Source organism: Mytilus californianus, unplaced genomic scaffold (genome assembly GCF_021869535.1).
Source record: "Mytilus californianus isolate M0D057914Y unplaced genomic scaffold, xbMytCali1.0.p SCAF_11, whole genome shotgun sequence".
NCBI lineage: Eukaryota > Metazoa > Mollusca > Bivalvia > Mytilida > Mytilidae > Mytilus > Mytilus californianus.
The window spans coordinates 15938966-15957375 of record NW_026262593.1 but is presented as its reverse complement, the minus strand read 5'-3'; the positions used below and the strand labels follow the sequence as shown (position 1 = coordinate 15957375).

Below are 18410 nucleotides of genomic sequence, written 5' to 3'. Positions count from 1 at the left end.
TATATAATAATTTTGCAAGCAAATATTCTCTCTATCATTCACAAAGAAAAAATGGGGGGAATAAACTAATAAGAATTCCTTTATACACTAGTGCCATTCTTTAAGGTTTATGACTCCTTCTAAAGGCCTTTCTCACTCACTCACTCAGTGTAATACAAAATTTTCAAAGTGCTAAAATATCAAAACACATAGTGCTACTATATCTAAACAGTAAAAATACAGAATAAAAGTGATGTGCCATTTTGTACATATACCGAAGGGAAATGTTGTTCAAAGGCATCCTGTAAATTATGTCACTGCATTTTTAAAATACAAAATGGGGATTTGGTGGCAATTATAAATAAAGCCAAGGTTTTTGCAAAAAACCCACAGACTTTATTATAAAGATTTTCGTTACAAAATTGTAAAAATAGATTATTCACTTGTTTGTCCATGATGTGCTACAGTTTATTGTCTACAAAAATTCCTAAACAACCTTTACAATCCAAAATACCTCCTGCTGAGTCACTTAAGTCGAGAGCACCATATAAGGTATACTTGGATAACTCCATTTTTATACTAGTTTTAACCAATATCTTTATCTATATACTTGTTTTAGGGAAATCACTGCTAGCACTGTATGCAATAATCCTCTATCTATTAAGCACCAAATTGTCAAATATAGGAGTACAATTGGAAAGGCAGTGGATTTTTTATAAAATTTCCATATGTATAGCATTGAATCAACAAAAGGGTACATTATCCTTAAAGCAGAGGTATGAAATTGTTTATCAAATCATACAAATGTATACGATCAATATCTTGTTCCAAATGGTCATATAAAAATAAGAAGATATGGTATGATTGCCAATGAGACAACTCTCCACAAGAGACCAAATGACACAGAAAATAACAGCTATAGGTCACCGTACAGCCTTCAACAATGAGCAAAACCCATACCGCATAGTCAGCTGGTCAGTCAATTTACATTTTATAGAAAGTTATATAGAAAAATTATTACAAATTATTGAAATAAAAATAGCCCAAGTAAAAGAGCAGTTATGGTTTGAGTAGGTTTATATACCAGAGTTATTCACAAACAATTAACTATCTGTAGATAAAAGCTCTTGGAATCTTATTAAATTAACATAAAGCTACTAGAAAACACTTGATTGGAGTAATATTACTAATTCCATTTTTGTTAGCCAAAACATGGAAGTAAAGATTCCATTTTTTTTTACTCTTATCAATTAATTATAAAATTGAAAATGGAAATGGGGAATATGTCAAAGGGACAACAACCCGGCCAAAGAGCAGATAACAGCCGAAGGCCACCAATGGGTCTTCAACGCAGCGAGAAAATCCCGCACCTGGAGGTGGTCCTAAGTTGGCCCCTTAAATAAAAATGTGTACTAGTTCAGTGAAAATGGACGTCATACTAAACTCCAAAAAATATAAATGAACTAAAATTAAAAAAACATACAAGACTAACAAAGGCCAGAGGCTCCTGACTTGGGACAGGCGCAAAATTGCGGCGGGTTTGAACATGTTTTGTGAGATCTCAACCCTCCCCCTATACCTCTAGCCAATGTAGAATAAAGAAACACACAGCGATACGCACAGTAAAACTCAGTTCAAAAAGAAGTCCGAGTCTGATGTCAGAATAGGTAACAAAAGAAACTAAGCAAAATGACAATGATACATAAATTAACAAAGGACTACTAGCAGTTACTGACATGCCAGCTCCAGACCTCAATTAAACTGAATGAAAAATTACGTCTTCATCATATGAAAATCAAGTACAATCCCTCCCGTTAGGGGTTTAGTATCATACCATCATAAAATATATGAGAAGAACATAACCAGGCCCCGTATCCACTAAAGATACGATACAACATGTCGTATCGTAACTATTTATCGTAAATATACGACATGCATAAGACATGTCGTAATTTGTATTCTCCAACGTTGTCGTAGCACTGTTGCAAGTTTCTCGCAGTTGCTAATGTCGTGAATCTACTGAACAATCATGTTACGTAACAGAGGAGGATTTTGTTCAGCAAGTGCCCGATTTGAAATCCAAATTGAATTTTAATTCAAACGCTTTCAATATATAATGTCATATTAAATGCACTCGGACTCGAGATCACATTCCCAGGCTAATGGTGATATATAGTTTCAGAATACCGTTATTTATTTTTTACATCAAATTATATATGTATGGGATATACGAGTTCATTTCTATACTGAATCTACAGTGTGAGTGCTTTTTATAATTATAGTTCGAAAATTATCGCTAATACATGGAAATTATTCTTATTCGATAAGATAAAGCTGTGGCATTCTGTATATTTTGCGTCTTACATTTGTGTGAAAAAAAAGTTTTAAAAAAATATTTATAATTTAGTACATTACTCATCACATTTTGTCTTATAAATATAATAAATAAGAACCATTAATGCCAAACTTCTGAATTATTTCCAAACATTTTCTGTTTGTATCTTCCGTGATGTTCAACAATTTAATATTACACGTACATGTACCATTCATGTGATATTTGTCGCTGGTGTGTATAGCAGGAAATTTGAAATAAATTTACGTAACTCATAACAATTTTACAAGAGGTAACTTTGTATACTTTCTCTTCTTCAATTAATTTTGAGAATTGATAATGCCGTATATTGTAAATGTTCGAAGATTAAGCTTTTCTGTCGAGTTAATTAATTGATCTAATGAATATTCATTAGCATTTTACTGTTGCTATAGAGATAAGAAAAAAAATAATATTTATAATTAAACTTCTGTAAGTTAAAATTACATAGGTGGAATTACTTTTTATTTTACCTAATGGATTAACCATAATCGTTTCAAGAGGAATATACTGGGAAAAAATATTCTTAATCGTCATCAAAGTAGAAACAAAAACAGAATAAATAAAGTACGGCCATGAAGACCGTACGGTTGCCAATAATTGCTCACATTCACTTCATTTGAACTCTGATGGATAGTTGTCTCATTGGCAATCATACCATATGTCCATATTTTTTTTATTAATCTTATGTTAAAACAATGCCAGCTAATCCTGGAAATTTAGAAGGCACCATTTGGGTGTGTTAATTCAGAGAAATATAATACGGTATTATATGTCTCTGGTTAAATGCAAAAAGGATGCCATATCGAAACAGTTGATTAACGAATATGAGTTTTGATCCTTAAAATTATTCTATAGATATAAAACGATTTTCTATTTATTTAAAACTTATGGTCATTGCAATTACAAATAATGAGGTTTGATATATTCCTCGATGTTTGGAAAACTATTGTTCACGTATTGCTTTTCTTTTTTTAAAGAAAGCAACTTGTTTTTTACTTTTTTGATTCCAGCGTCACTGATGAGTCTTTTGAAGACGAAAAGCGCATCTGGCATTCAAAATTTTAATCCCAGTATCTATGATGAGTTTATATATTACAAAAGAAATCCATTGAATTACAGGCTCCTGACTTGGGACAGGCACACGTGTACCTGGGACTAATAAATGAATATTCATAAATTGGTCCTAGAAGTAACATATTATTTTGCCTTACTAATTTCATACTTAAATCTGAATATATTTACCATATGAGGAACAAATAAGAATACAGTTATACCCATCCTACGATTCTATGGTTATAGTATTTGAATTAGATAAAAAAAAACTATCTGATTTTATTATGTTACTAGTACTTTTTTTATTCATATTTGTTGCACTGATAATTATTTCATGATAACTTATTAGTTTTTCTTTATTTCACTTATGTGTTGTATTATAACAGTTATGTTTTTCCAGATTTACAACTGTATGGGCTCATTTATACAACAAAACAAGGTAGTCGGAAATAAATATTGTTTCGGGGTATTTCTCATTTGGGAATACTCAGCTACCCAATAACTCTACTTGGATGTTTAAGAATGTTTCATACCGATATTTGCTTATGTCAAGTTGTTCTCTGTTTAAGGTCTACTTCCACCATAGAGACATATACTCATAATTACCTGGAAAATCTGCATCTATTAATAGGAAAATCATCGGCCTTTCATAGGGGTAAGATCTATCCAAAAATACCCTAGTTCGTCTAATGAATCGGTCGTCATATATTAGCGCTGCCTGCATTCTTACGATCACGATTGCGAGTTACGACAGGCTTCGAGCAGTCGTAAGTGTATTACAATATTTACAACACATCGCATCGTAAGTTTCTTTTGTGAATACAAATTACAACTTACGATATCGTAAACTTTACCTTACGACAGTAGCAGCGTTACGACAGTTTTGTGAATACGGGGCCCGTATCATGCCAACAACTGGTTTTAGAATAAATGTGTTTATTTCCGATGCAAAGACCATAAATCAAATCAAATCAAATCAAATAATTTTATTGGTGTAAATTCCAATACAGGAATGATACCAGCTGACATTTACAAAATACAAATACAAAAACAGACAAAAATAAACAAAAAAAAACCAAATATACAGAGATATGTTTTCTCAATGATAAGAGACACATATTTTATATCTACATTGCGTGGAGGTGTTATTCATACTATATTATCACTTCAAGTTATTACAATAAGCTTTAATACTACAACAGTTCTTAAAAACATTTATGTTTGCTTTAAATGAATGTTCGAATCATACATATCGCTTATTCCAGCTACACATACAGTACAAATGTCAGTATCATTACTTTTCAAAATGAAACTAAATTTATCTTGTTCAGACATATTAACAAAAGATGGAACTATATCACTTAAATTGCAAAGACCATATGAGCGAATCAATATTAATACCAAAATATGCAATCCTTAATGACTTGACAACAGTATCGTAACTATATCCTTTCTGAATAAGTCTGTTTAAAGGTTTGGTTAGCTTTTGAGGTGAATGATGACATTTTTGTGCTAATTGTAAAGAATATTACTATAAAAGATTGGATGTGAAATACCTGAACGTATAAGATGACTGCATGTTAATTTATATTTACGAATGATGTCCTTGTACCGATGATAAAATTGAGTAAATGTTTTGACTAGTTTGTGATATCGAAAACCCTGGTGTAATAATATTTACATTAAAACATGTTAATTAATAGTCACATATGTATGAGGGCCTCGTTGGCTGAGTAGTCTAAGTAGTTCATCTTCTTAATAACTTGCCTGTCAACACTTAGTTGGGCTACGAACCCTGCACATTTGACTTGAATCTTAATTGACTAGGGATGTCAGTTTTCCTGCCTTAGGAAGCTAGTTCTATCTGGGCACCTCCACCAATTACAACTGATCTCTACGATATAACCAGTAGAGCTGAAAATTGGGTTATCGCAAACAACCAATCAATCAATATATACATAGTGTTACATATGTTCTACTTTACCAATTGAGTCTTATTCCCTATTTTTTATTTTTGTCTCAAGTCTAGATTTGCATTGTGTCGGGAAATGGATGCATAGACTCTTACCATGTCAATAGAAAACTGTCTATCATCATATGGAGTTCATGTGATTCCCTCAGGTTGTTTCTCTTTATTTGTACATTCAAAATGGATTTACAAGTTTTGAACCTTGGAAAACTAATGTTTTGTCTTATCAAATATATAAACCAAAATATTATTAGGTTATAAACAAGAAGTTTTCCTCAGGTGAGTTATGTTTCATTTTTATCGCTAGTGTTGATGGATTATTAAAGTGCCCATGGATATCATACAGCCACTTAGTCAGTCTCCATGGATATCATACAGCCACTTAGTCAGTCTCCATGGATATCATACAGCCACTTAGTCAGTCTCCATGGATATCATACAGCCACTTAGTCAGTGTTTCCCCATAACCATGATTTATTACATAATTATATATCTTTTTTTAATATATTTTCCAAGTGGTAAATTTTCTGAAAACACTCTAATACAAAAATCAGCATCTAATAATCTATAACTAGTTTAACTGTTGATAATGGCAAAACACTTATAACTATCAAATAAATCATAAATATCATTCCTTTGTCTGAAGGCAACTGTCTCCTTTAGATTAGACAAGAGAATGGCGTAATACAGTACCCACGCCATTAAGAGAATGGCGTAATACAGTACCCACGCCATTAAGAGAATGGCGTAATCGAGTACTGGAGCCATTAAGAGAATGTACCATATTTCAAACATATTGTTTATTATAAGTTTACCTCCTTGAATCTTCATGCATTATTAATAATAATCTGGGTCTATAAATATGACACCTCTTCATGGAAAACTAACAGAATCATGTGGGATTTAAACCACTATTTTAAAATTCTTTTGACAAAGTAATAATATACGAAAAATGAAATATTTGATTGAATAACTCATAATAATTGGACATAACTCTGTAAACCTTCAATATTGATATATAAAACTTAATGAATTGTCTCCCTTCGCATGATGCTAAACCATTATATATATTGATCTTGAATAAATATCGGTCAATTCATTCAGCAACATTCAGAAATACTTTAAAACTGATATCATTATTTTCTTACATTTTGATTGATTGATTGTTGCTAGTTTTAGCTTACCAAGTAAGGTTAATCATATGTACTTTGATTTTTTTCGCATTTATGGGTAAAAGATAAACATTTCAGTTGAAAATGAATCACGAATATTTAAATTTTCAGGAAAAATATATTGTAAATCAAGCCAGTGAACTTTCTGTCCTTGTCCAACACTTATAGTCCTTAAAATTTCATTAAAGATATGCAGTATCTTATACTCCTTCAGTGCACAATGTTTTCATTACGTAAGCTCTATAATATATAGGCATTATTTGATGTTTTTCTATGTGAAAGCTTTAATTTCTGGTACATTATATTTGCGCGCAAAAAATCATTACGTTTGCACGCAGCTTTTGATTACATTTGCACACATTCTTTTACAGGTTAACTCAGGTAAATAAAGGTAGATTATACTGCTTTATTTATTTAACTTTTATTTTTCAGCAGGATAAGTCTGTTTTATTATGCACAAGCACTTAGTCGTGAAAATATATACAAACTGACTTAAATGATAGTCCAAAGCGATCACTATTCTGTAAAAAATTAGGAAATAGAATACTATTTACTCTGAAATACTCGCATGTATGTCTTAAGCTATTACGAAATTTCTCATTATCACTTTATATTTTTTTTTAATTCAATATGAAAAACATATTATTCAAATTTACGAGCATGTTTAAAATTTATAATAACAATAGTCATACTTATTATGAATTATCTTTATTTTTACCTGTGTTACCTGTAAACTGAATGCGCATTTTAAATGTAATCAAAAGCTGCGCACAAACTTTAAACTTGAAATCCCCAAATGTGCGCAAATGTAATGTGCCCCTAATTTCTCTTCTGTTTAAAATTCAGATAAACAATATAGATATATAAACTGTTAACACAGAGATATGTCTCGCCTATTTGTTATTTTGATAATGCAAATGTTGAAATTAAAATAGCAATACTTTAACATGTAAGTTATGCAAATATTCAAAGTCAATGAACCATGACTGAAGGTACAGGGCTAAACAATCTCCATGGAAATGAGATGTGCCAATGCTAATACAACTGCAAACCAAATACCATTGACTTTTCATAAGTCGTTCTCTTTAAACAAACCTAAACACAAACATTAACTTGTAAACTATGTAAAAGTTTCAAAGTCAATGAACCATAATTAGGGGGTGGGGTTATATAATCTCCATGGAAATGAAACTTGCAAATGTCAATACATTTGCATACCGAATATCATTGACTTAACATTAGTGGTTCATCTTAAACTGAACTAATCACAAACTCATACATGTAAACTAAGCAAAAGTTTCAAAGTCAATAGACCATGACTGAGGGGTAGGGACCAAATATTCTCCATGGAAATGAGATGTGCTAATGCTTATACAACTGCATACCAATTATCATTGACCTACCACTAACGGTTCCCCTTTAACTGACCTAATCACAAACTAATACATATAAACTAAGCAAAAGTTTCAAAGTCAATAGACCATGAATGAGGGGGCGGGGCCAAATAATCTCCATGGAAATGAGATATGCCAATGCTTATACAACTGCATACCAAATATCATTGACCTACCACTAGTGATTCCCCATAAGCTGACCTAATCACAAACTAATACATGTAAACTAAGCAAAGTTTCAAAGTCAATAGACCTTGACTGAGGAGGTGGGGCCAAATAATCTCCATGGTAATGAGATGTGCCAATGCTAATACAACTGCATACCATTTATCATTGACCAACCACTAGCGGTACACCATGAACTAGACCTAATCACAAACTAATACATTGTTGACGCCGCCGACGCCGGAAACAGCATACCTTATAATGTCTCGCTTTTTGACTCAGTCAAAGCGAGACAAAAAGGTGAGATTTATAACTTCATTCTTGACAAACCTTACTATGATCAAATGACCATGACTTTGGTTCACAGGAGACACCATCATTTTAAGAGGATTTAGTACAGTTTTTACATTGCCACTTTATCTTATTTTTTTATTAATGTTGTAGGGACTTATAAGAAAAATTGCAAAAATTTAAATCATATGTTACTGTTGTTGCCTATGAGAAAAATAATGATCAAAATTGGGAATTTTGTAATTTCTAAGACTTTTCTGACAATTTAAGGATTTCCTTAAGCAGTTATATTATGATATATATCCAAATTGGCTTCATCTATAGCAGCTCTGAATGTGCACAAAGGAAAAATTACATGCCCATTGCAGTATTTTAGTATTACATAAAAAAAAACTCTGAAATTGTGTGTTTTCCCAAATGTACAGCATATTTTGCTGGACAAATCACTTTCAAATGTTCAGAAAATCTCCTGCAAAATTCCAAGAGACCATAGTTATCTTCCCTGAAATTATATAGACTCTTAATCTAAATTTTAAAAAGATTCTATTGAATAGAACTATCGGTTGTTAGTTTCAAGTTTCAAGTCTTATGTATTTTGTTTTCCAAACCTTTTTTCTGGAGTGTAGTTGTTAAAGGTTACTATATTCTAGAAATATTTAGTCATGTACTCCTAAAAATGTTGATATTTACCCAATAAATCTCTATAATAATAAAATTTTAGTAAATTGAGTGAGTCTATAATCAAAAGATATTTTTCAGTACCTAAGAGGTTAAGGTTTGATGATTTTCAATGTATATAAGCAATGAATAAACCTATACAAGATAGTCAATACTAGATGACAGATTATAAATAATGCAATCTGCAAGCTATATAAACACACCAGTCAATGTTAGCTGACATTTATGATATAAACCACCATCAGCGCTGTAGACAAACTGTATGATGTAACAGTACTTCGTAGTAATTAGTCTCATAGGAGCCATTATCATAAACCATACCAAAGATACTCAATTTATAAATTTCCAATAGTACCCTTATGTTAGTTAAATCATAGAATTCTCTCTCTATGGATGGCAGATTATATGTAATATCCTTATCAGGTCTTGCTTGAACAGTAGATATTCCCCTAATACTGATTCAGACTTTATAACTGTGTACTGTCTATAATAACATTTTGTGACATTGTAAATTGGGTAATTCATGTCATTTGGTCTCTTTTGGAGAGTTGTCTCATTGGCAATCATACCACATCTTCTTATTTCTATAAGAAATAGAGAAGTCATATGATTGATGCCAATGGAAAAACTTCCCATCAAAGACTAAACTTATTAAATCTACAGAAAACAGAAGACAAACAACCTAAATAGTCCAAATAACAGCCAAAAAATGAAGACTTTTAGCACTCATATAGACATAATGTAAGGGTATTATTTTAAGGTGTTTCAGGGCATATAAGATACAGTAGCAACGGCAGATAATAATGCATCCAAATTTAATGTGTTGTTTTTTCAACTTTGCTAATGATTAATTCTCTACTTCATTTGAGAGAAATGCTACTTACTTGATCAGTTGATTTCCTTTTAACATGCAACCCTCATAAAAATATTTTTCTGAAAACGATGCTGGAATTTTACTGAACACATCTAGTAAACCTTTTCCTTAAAAATGCCTGATTTTGGCACGTTCCAGCAAGTTTTCAGCAAATTTTCAGTAAACATTTAGCAAGACATGTTCAGTAAATATTCAGCATTAATTCTGAACACCTTGCTGAAATTTTCAAAACCTCTTAAAAACCTGTTTCTTAAAAATGCCTGAATTTGGCATGTTCCAGCAAGTTTTCAGCAAATTTTCAGTAAACATTTAGCAAGACATGTTCAGTAAATATTCAGCATTAATTCTGAACACCTTGCTGAAATTTTCAGAACCTCTAAAAAAAGGAAACTTTCTTAAAAATGGCTATATTTGGCATGTTCCAGTAGGTTTTCAGCACTAAGACTGTTTAGGCAAATATTCAGAAACTTTTCAGCATTTCTTTCTGAAATGTTCAACAAACAGAAGGATATTTAACGAAATGTTCAGTAAAAATTTGAAAGAATCTATACTCAGCCATTGTTCAGTATTCAGCTATTGTCCAGGTAGGGTTCAGACCATTTTCAGCTTTAGCTTACATTTTTCAGGAAGGGTTCAGATGATTTTCAGTTATAATTCAGGAAAGTTTCCATTGGTTTTTAGACATGGGTGAAATAAAATAAACTGTTGTGTCTTTGTCTTTTTATTATTGTTATTTATTTTGTGTCAAGTTGCGATCGGATGAGTCAAGCACTTTCAAACTGATGATTAGTTTGCGTTGTGTTGTTATATCATTGACCCAGCATTGTGACATAGGAAATCTACGAGAAAGTGCACAAATTCAAAAGTCGTTTATACATAATACAGTATATATTTTGCTCGTTTCTAACTGTAACTGTGACTAACTGACCAGAAATGGTTTACATCTCTGTTTTTTTATCTATGAATAGTTCACTCAGCAGCAATAATGCCACATCTATTCTTATTATTTTTATATTTTATAACTGTCTCAAGTGAAAGCTTCCATGCTGCCTGTTGATACTTGGGCCAAGTATTGTACACCGTTAGGCTACCACATGTAAGGAGCAATACAGTAAATCTACATGTATTCCCTCATCTTTCACTTGAAACATTTAGTATCTATAACAGTGACATTAACAATATTACTAAAACAAAATACTTCTATCTATAGTACTTTACTTGTGTGACCTTGAATCAACAATGGAAAAACTCTACATTGACCAAGGATAGGCAAGGAACAGTGAAAATAAGGTCAAGGTTAGATAACATCTTCCAGTTAGACATTTACACCTTACAACCATTCCATACACCAAATATAGTTGACATATTGCTCATAGCATCAGATACTGATTTAACCACAAAAACTTAACCTTGATCACTTGTCCATGAAATGATGTCAAGGTCAAGTGAATCCTGTTTTTTTTCAAGAATTTCATGTTCATGTGGTCAAGACATATTTTCTGTAGAGGAAAACAGCATGTGCCTTGTTCAATTTTTTCACCTAAAAAAATAATGATAGAGTCTTTCCTGCCCTTGACCCTTTGAAATTTTCTTGTGATAATAGGGAAAATCAACATTCTATTTCCAATGGCCTGATCATATATTGTGAATCATGAATAATTCATGAACTTTTTAATTTTATTATTTCAGAAATTGAGAATCATTTAGATATTAAATAAAAATCAGATTATTATATGTAAACTTCTCTTTGTTTCTGGAATTAAAATTGAAGTTTCAGAGCTTCAAACTAGACCAGTTCAATTCACAGCTAAATTCAGCTTGAATTTCACAAAGTTTCCATGGAAGATGCATTTTGGCACCTGGTCAAATCAGCACGGTTATAGTCAATTTGGCACCAAGTCAAATCGAGACCTGCACCAAGTCAAATAGAGACCTGGTTAATTCGGCACCCAAAATTAACAGATTATGTTTTGCAAGTAATTTAAACTATTAAAGAAAATTGTTTAAACAACAAACTTGTTATTGTTTAATGTAATTGATACAAGTTCCTCAGTTTTTATTTAAAGTGATAGCCAATCAAACCATTACATTATTAATAGAGTAGTGAGAAAACTTCAAACAGAAAGCCAACTGATTATTGTTTATTGTGTATTCTTATTGCTGAATTACATCTGCTGAGTTTGTAACAATGTACAAAATGAACCTCTGAAATTGCATGAATTGTAATATTTGCAAAAAAAAACCCAAAAAAACAACCTGAAAACTATTCTCAAATGATTTTTTAGGGGTTCCAATGGATAGTAAACCCGGCAAATAGTAACAAACCCCTGTGGTTCATCATAACAAATGAACAAAAATGACTGTGTTTAGACCTCGAAAATAATTCTCTAAATTCCGACAAACCAGTGCAATATTGAAACAGTTTAAAGGCCTAGCATCCACTAGATTCCACAGGTGGTTGTGGACATGATTACCTTTGGGTGCCCCTGAGTGGGAGTATCTTGAACGAATTCCCCCTATGTACATGTAGTTTATAATTAAAAAATTTTTTTTTTAACATTTACATAAACTATTTTCACTTGGAATATATTTTGATTTTACTGACCAGCAAATATCTCAATAGACGCGACTTTCGAATTCTTGAACTTTCCCTTAAATAATTCATATGTTATAATAATTACTTCACACTAAAAACCAATTGTTCAATGACGTTGTTTACGCCAATTGACTTCAGATCAACTCATGTAATTCATTCATGAAAAACAATTGAGTTTGGTGATCTTTGGTGTATTCTGTTCTGGTCCGATAAAAAAGTTTCAACAGGATTTTTTTCTAACCAGAAGGTTTTCAGCATTGTGTCTGAACAATTCAGCATCTTGCTAATCTGTTCAGAAAGTTTTTTAGAGCTGTTCTGAACAGTAAAGCATCTGGCCTTCTGTTCAGAAAGTTTTTTGAGCTGTTTTGAACAGTTCAACATTGTCTGAATAGTTCAAAAAGTTTTCAGCACATTTTCAGATGTCTTTCTAAAAAATTTGTTAGGGTTCCGCGGAACCCAGTGTCTCGCCTACTTTTGCTGTTAGTTGCAGGCTCAACAAAAATGGGGAAAAAATTATTAAAAATTTTCCTCTAGATACTATCCTTTGATTGTAAGAAGTTCTGTTCAAGTTTGGTAAAAATCCAAGAAGGTTTATGAATCTAATAAATGTTTTAAAAACTTTAACTGCAGACTATATGTAATGTTAACTGGAAGAAAACTAAGTCCATTTAAAAGTAATATACGGAAAAACAGGAAATAAATTTTTACAAAATTTCCTTCTAGATACTAGCTTTTGATCATAAACAAGCTTCTGTCCAAGTTTGGTACAAATCCAGGATAGTTTAAGAAAGTTATTAAAATTTGAAAAAACTTTAACAACAGAGTGAATGTAATGTTAACTGGCAGAAAAACTAAGTCCATATATGAGTAAAATACGGATAAACAGGATTTTTTTTATTACAAAATTTTCTTCTGGATACTATCTTATGATTATAAACAAGCATCTGTCCAAGTTTGGTACAAATCTGGGAAAGTTTAAGAAAGTTATTAAAATTTGAAAAACTTTAACCACAGAGTGAATGTAATGTTAACTGGCAGAAACACTAAGTCCATTTATGAGTAAAATACGTATAAACAGGATTTTTTTTTTACAAAATTTACTTCTGGATACTATCTTATGATCATAAACAAGCTTCTGTCCAAGTTTGGTTGAAATGTAGGATAGTTTAAGAAAGTTATTAAAATTTAAAAAACTTTAACCAAAAGAACGTTTTCAACATTGTGTCTGAATAGTTCAGGGATTTACTGAAATATTCGGCACTATTTGAAGAGATAAAAAAATAGCATAGTTACAGATGTTTGTCTAAGGAGTTCAGCAATCACTGAACAGTTCAGAATATTTTCAGCCTCAGTTCAGCACTGTCTGAATTTTTCAGCACAGTCTGAACTTATCAGAAAATAAAACAGTACTTTTTCAGCAATATCTGAACATTCCAGTAAGTTTTCAGTATTTGTTCAGAATGTGGAAAAAGTGCTTCAGCAATTTTTATACGACCGCAAAAATTAAAACTTTTTGGTCGTATATTGGTATCATGTTGTCGTTGTCGTCGTCAGCGTCGTCCGAAGACAGATGGTTTCCGTATAATAACTTTGGTATAAGTGAATAGAAATCAATAAAATTTTAACACAAGATTTATAACCACTAAAGGAAGGTTGGGATTGATTTTGGGGGTTATGGTCCCAACTGTTCAGGAATAAGGGGCCAAAAAAGGGGCTCAAATATTCATTTTTGTAGTTTCCAGACAATAACTTGTGTTAAAGTGTATGAATCTCTCTGAAATTATACCACAAGTTTCCATACTACAAAGGGATGGTTAGGATTGACTTTTGGGGGTAATGGCTCAAACCATTTAGGAATTAGGGGCAAAAGAAGGGGAAAAACAAGGGTTTTTCTGGTTAAAGGACAATTGAGACAATTTAAAAGCAGTGTAAGGGAGGTAATCAAAATCAAAATCCAAATCAATTTAAATAACAATGTTTGATTACCTCTCTTACACTGCTTGTAAATTATGTATTAAGAAATGATGATTGTCTGAGAAACTGACCATAACTTGAGGGAAAGAATTATTTTTTGGAATAAGGGAAAGGGGGGAGGTGAAAAAAATTGGAGGGGGCCATTTTTTCTCATTTCAGATTTCAGAAATTAAAAGAAAATTTCTTCAAATATTTTTTTCTGGGGGGTTAATATTCAACAGCATAGTGTATTGCACAAACGCAAAAAAATGAATATAAATTCAAATCATAATAACCAATTTGAAGTTCTTTGACTACAGTTATTCTGTGTCAGAAACCTATTATGTGTCAAAAATTTAATTACAATCCAAATTCAGACCTGTTTCAAGCATGAATATTGTGTCCATTTTGGCACCAATTTTTCAGGGTTGGACATCTGCGGTCGTATACAGCTGCGCTCAGCGAAGCAATTCATTCAGATCCTAAAATTTTGGTCCAGAACCTATTCAGCAAAGTTCAACAAAAATTCAGAAGTTATGTTTCATGAGGGAAATTAATCAAAATCATTGTTTTAATTTTTTTCATGACTAAAAGAAGATGTGGGGTTAACATTATCAAGACAGCAACCTTAATGACACAGCAAAACAAAAAGAACTCTAGAGCTCAAATTGCTTATTCATGCACATGCACCATCATCTGAAGGAACTCAGAATTTGAATAATATGCAACAAGGAAAATGTGTCTTATACTATATATTGAACTGGCCATATTTAATAAAGCATGCTAAATATTGACCTTACCACATTCGACAAAGGATTCTTAATATTGACCTTACCACATTCAATAAAGCAGTTATCTTCCTGCATCCATGAGTCTCCACAATAACGCCCCATAGGTGATGGTGCTGGATTCTTACAATCTCTAAACCTCCTCTTCTTCCCTGCCCCACAAGATACAGAACAAGGGGACCAGTCTCCCCATGCACTCCATCCTCCATGGACTGGTTCTGAAAAATTATTTTTTTTAAAGAAACTGAAATATTTGGTTTTTCTACTAGCCCCCTACAATAAGCCAATTTTTAACTATTAATACTTTTAAGATATCAATTGAATGTAAAAGTTGGACAGAATAATAAAGACTTCAGGAAAACACTTAGCTCTGTCAATTAATAATACCTTTTCCTTTACAATCACCAGGATGCTTTCTTTTGATCCTTCTCTGTTCCTTACAACTTGACCGTTCTAGATGACATTGTGTCCTGTATGTCATTCCGTCATCCCCACATACAGGGGTGTGGCCATTAGGACAGGGTAGGAGAGGACATCTACATGCTGGACCATTGCTGACTTTGTCTATGTAGCATTCCCCATAGAAGGCACAGAAATAGTTTCCACAGGAGGCTAAAAGAAGACAAAAATTACATATTTATATCTTTCACCTTAATTGGCATTTATATTTTTCTGTAATAATTTCACAATAACACTACTCTTTGACTCCTTACAACAGAAACCATTCATGTGTCTGATAATGACCAATTTTTTTTTATTGTATAAATAAGAAGATGTGGCATGAGTTTCAATGAGACAACTATCCATCCATGTCACAATGTGTAAAAAGTAAACAATTATAGGTCAAAGTACGGCCTTCAACACAGAGCCTTGGCTCACACTGAACAGCAAACATTTTTAAGACCAACTTTCTTTTAAGGTAGATCAGGTATCTTCCCACATCTTGGATTGTAAAATAGCAGAAATCAATCAGTCTAGATCATATAATAAAATGTGCAAATATTGAGAGAGGAATGTTATTCATTTGTAAGATTTTTCATCTTAATGAAGAAAATTATGTGTTTTATTTTATTATTAAGACTGTTTTCACACTTACTATCGAATATGTTTGATCTAATACTTTTTTCGTCAACTAACTCATTTAAGGGGAGATAACTCAGATAACCAAACTTTTATAAAGGAATGTGTAGTGAAATTACCAATTTTTTTTTGTAGCAAGAAAACAAGTCCTGGATGACCCCATTTTTCGTTTTATTTTCTGAAAGCACATTATAAGAGCTATCTTCTCATATTTTTCTTAAATTCTATCATTTAGGTTTCTTTCCATTACACAAAATGGTTTTTCCATGTATAATGTATACAAAATCTGACAATTTTTGCACAATCTGCAGCTTAAAAAAAAAACATGTAACCCATACTTTTTATCATATTTTTGATATCTGGGAGCTTTTATATCTTACTTTACCGTATGGGGTTTTACTAATTTTTAAAAGCCATACTATGACCTAAGTGTAGTTGCTTACATCTTTGGTCTTCGTGGTGGATAGTTAATGTCTCATTAGCAATCATTCCACATCTCCTTTCTTTCATTCTAGCATTAGTGAAATAGTTAAAAACTAAACTTTTGTAACAAAAATCCATCTCTTTAATAATTATGCTCTTGCACTATCAGCTTAAACCTTCACTGAACTTCCCTTGTAAAAATGTTTGCTGAAAAGGTTTTAAATCCAGAAAATTCAATCAATAACAGTAAAATGGATTTATTTTAGGGCAAATAAAAAGGATTTTGTAAGTTTTATTAAAAATATTGCCTTACATCAGGACATAGGTATAGACCCTCACTTACATAATAAGCAAATTTTTATGACATATTTATTCATCTAACAAAAGAATTATTTGTTAAGTAAACCTCAGAAATATAAGCAGATATAGAATAACATCTAAGAGAAGAACTTCTATCCTTTACCTGACTTAACTAACAGTGGTGGAAATATTACACTAACATAGTGGTATGAAAAGAATTCATAATTTTTTTTAAATTGTGATAGACCAACGAAAGACCTTCTGTGACATATTATTGACGTTTTAAGATGTTTATATAATGGATTAGATTTCATACTCATCGACTTATAGGATTCTCTGTTTAAAATTGGTTATTAAATCTATGGTCCTATTTAATATTGATAGTATTCTGGTCTAAAGTATGTCATTTTATTATTATTTTTAACAATGTTAAATGATTCAGTACTAATATATCTGTGAGTCACTTAACAAATAACAGAATTTTGCACTATAAATATAATACTTTAATATATGCAAAAAATTATCATAAGGTAATAGTCTGTTTACTATATATACCCATCAATTCTATTACATAATATAGAAAATGTTTGTTGCTATAAATGCCATTGTCATTTTTTTTATTTTTCAACTTTTCTTTATACTTTCAATACAAATTCTTATTCATATATATATATATACATATATTTTTTTTCGTTTGGGCTTGTATTATATTTGCCTTCGGGTTTATATGATCCGTTCATCCTATTTTGACTCCTCAAAATTCAAGAGTCTATCCTAAATTGAGGTTAATTGTATGGCCTTCCAAATACCGTTTCGATTCCTAACATCACTGAAGAGACATTAATTGTCGAAATCCGGATATGGTGTACAAAAACCTTTGCACCTTTTGTTTGCGGTATATCATCTTTTCCGCAAGTTTATTGTTTTCTGTTTAGTATTAAATTTATAATGAAGATCCATTTATTACATCGGTGATCCGTTTATTTGGCAATCGCCAATGGCAGTCAGCAGGGTTTAAAGAACATTTGTTGTTGGACCTGTCAGTCAAATGCGTCTTGTTAAAATATACTTTTTCACTTTTTTGGTCTTTTGGAAAATGTTGTTTGTGCTGTATTTTAAGACCCCTCTAACAAGAAATTTGTTTTGCAAATTTGTTTTGCATGCACACGTATAAAAATTGCAGTTTATATCCAACGCAATCATAGGTTTGAACGTTGTTTTCAATTTAGACTTGTTTATATACATATAGGCCTATATTAATTAATTCTAACACAATCGATTCTTAATTTATTTGCCACCAATCCCATCTATTGTCATGATT

General features: G+C 31.6%; 1 protein-coding gene across 2 annotated transcripts in view; it reads right to left on the bottom strand.

Moving 5' to 3' along the window:
- LOC127719658 (agrin-like) overlaps positions 1 to 18410 on the bottom strand; it is a 178340-nt gene that overhangs the window by 87891 nt on the left and 72039 nt on the right. For both annotated transcript variants that reach the window (XM_052225884.1, XM_052225885.1), the window contains exons 3-4: positions 15674 to 15898; positions 15334 to 15504 (exon numbers count right to left, since the gene is read on the bottom strand). In XM_052225884.1, coding sequence (XP_052081844.1) covers positions 15334 to 15504; positions 15674 to 15898 — 396 coding nt within the window. The remainder of the gene's footprint in view (positions 1 to 15333; positions 15505 to 15673; positions 15899 to 18410) is intronic.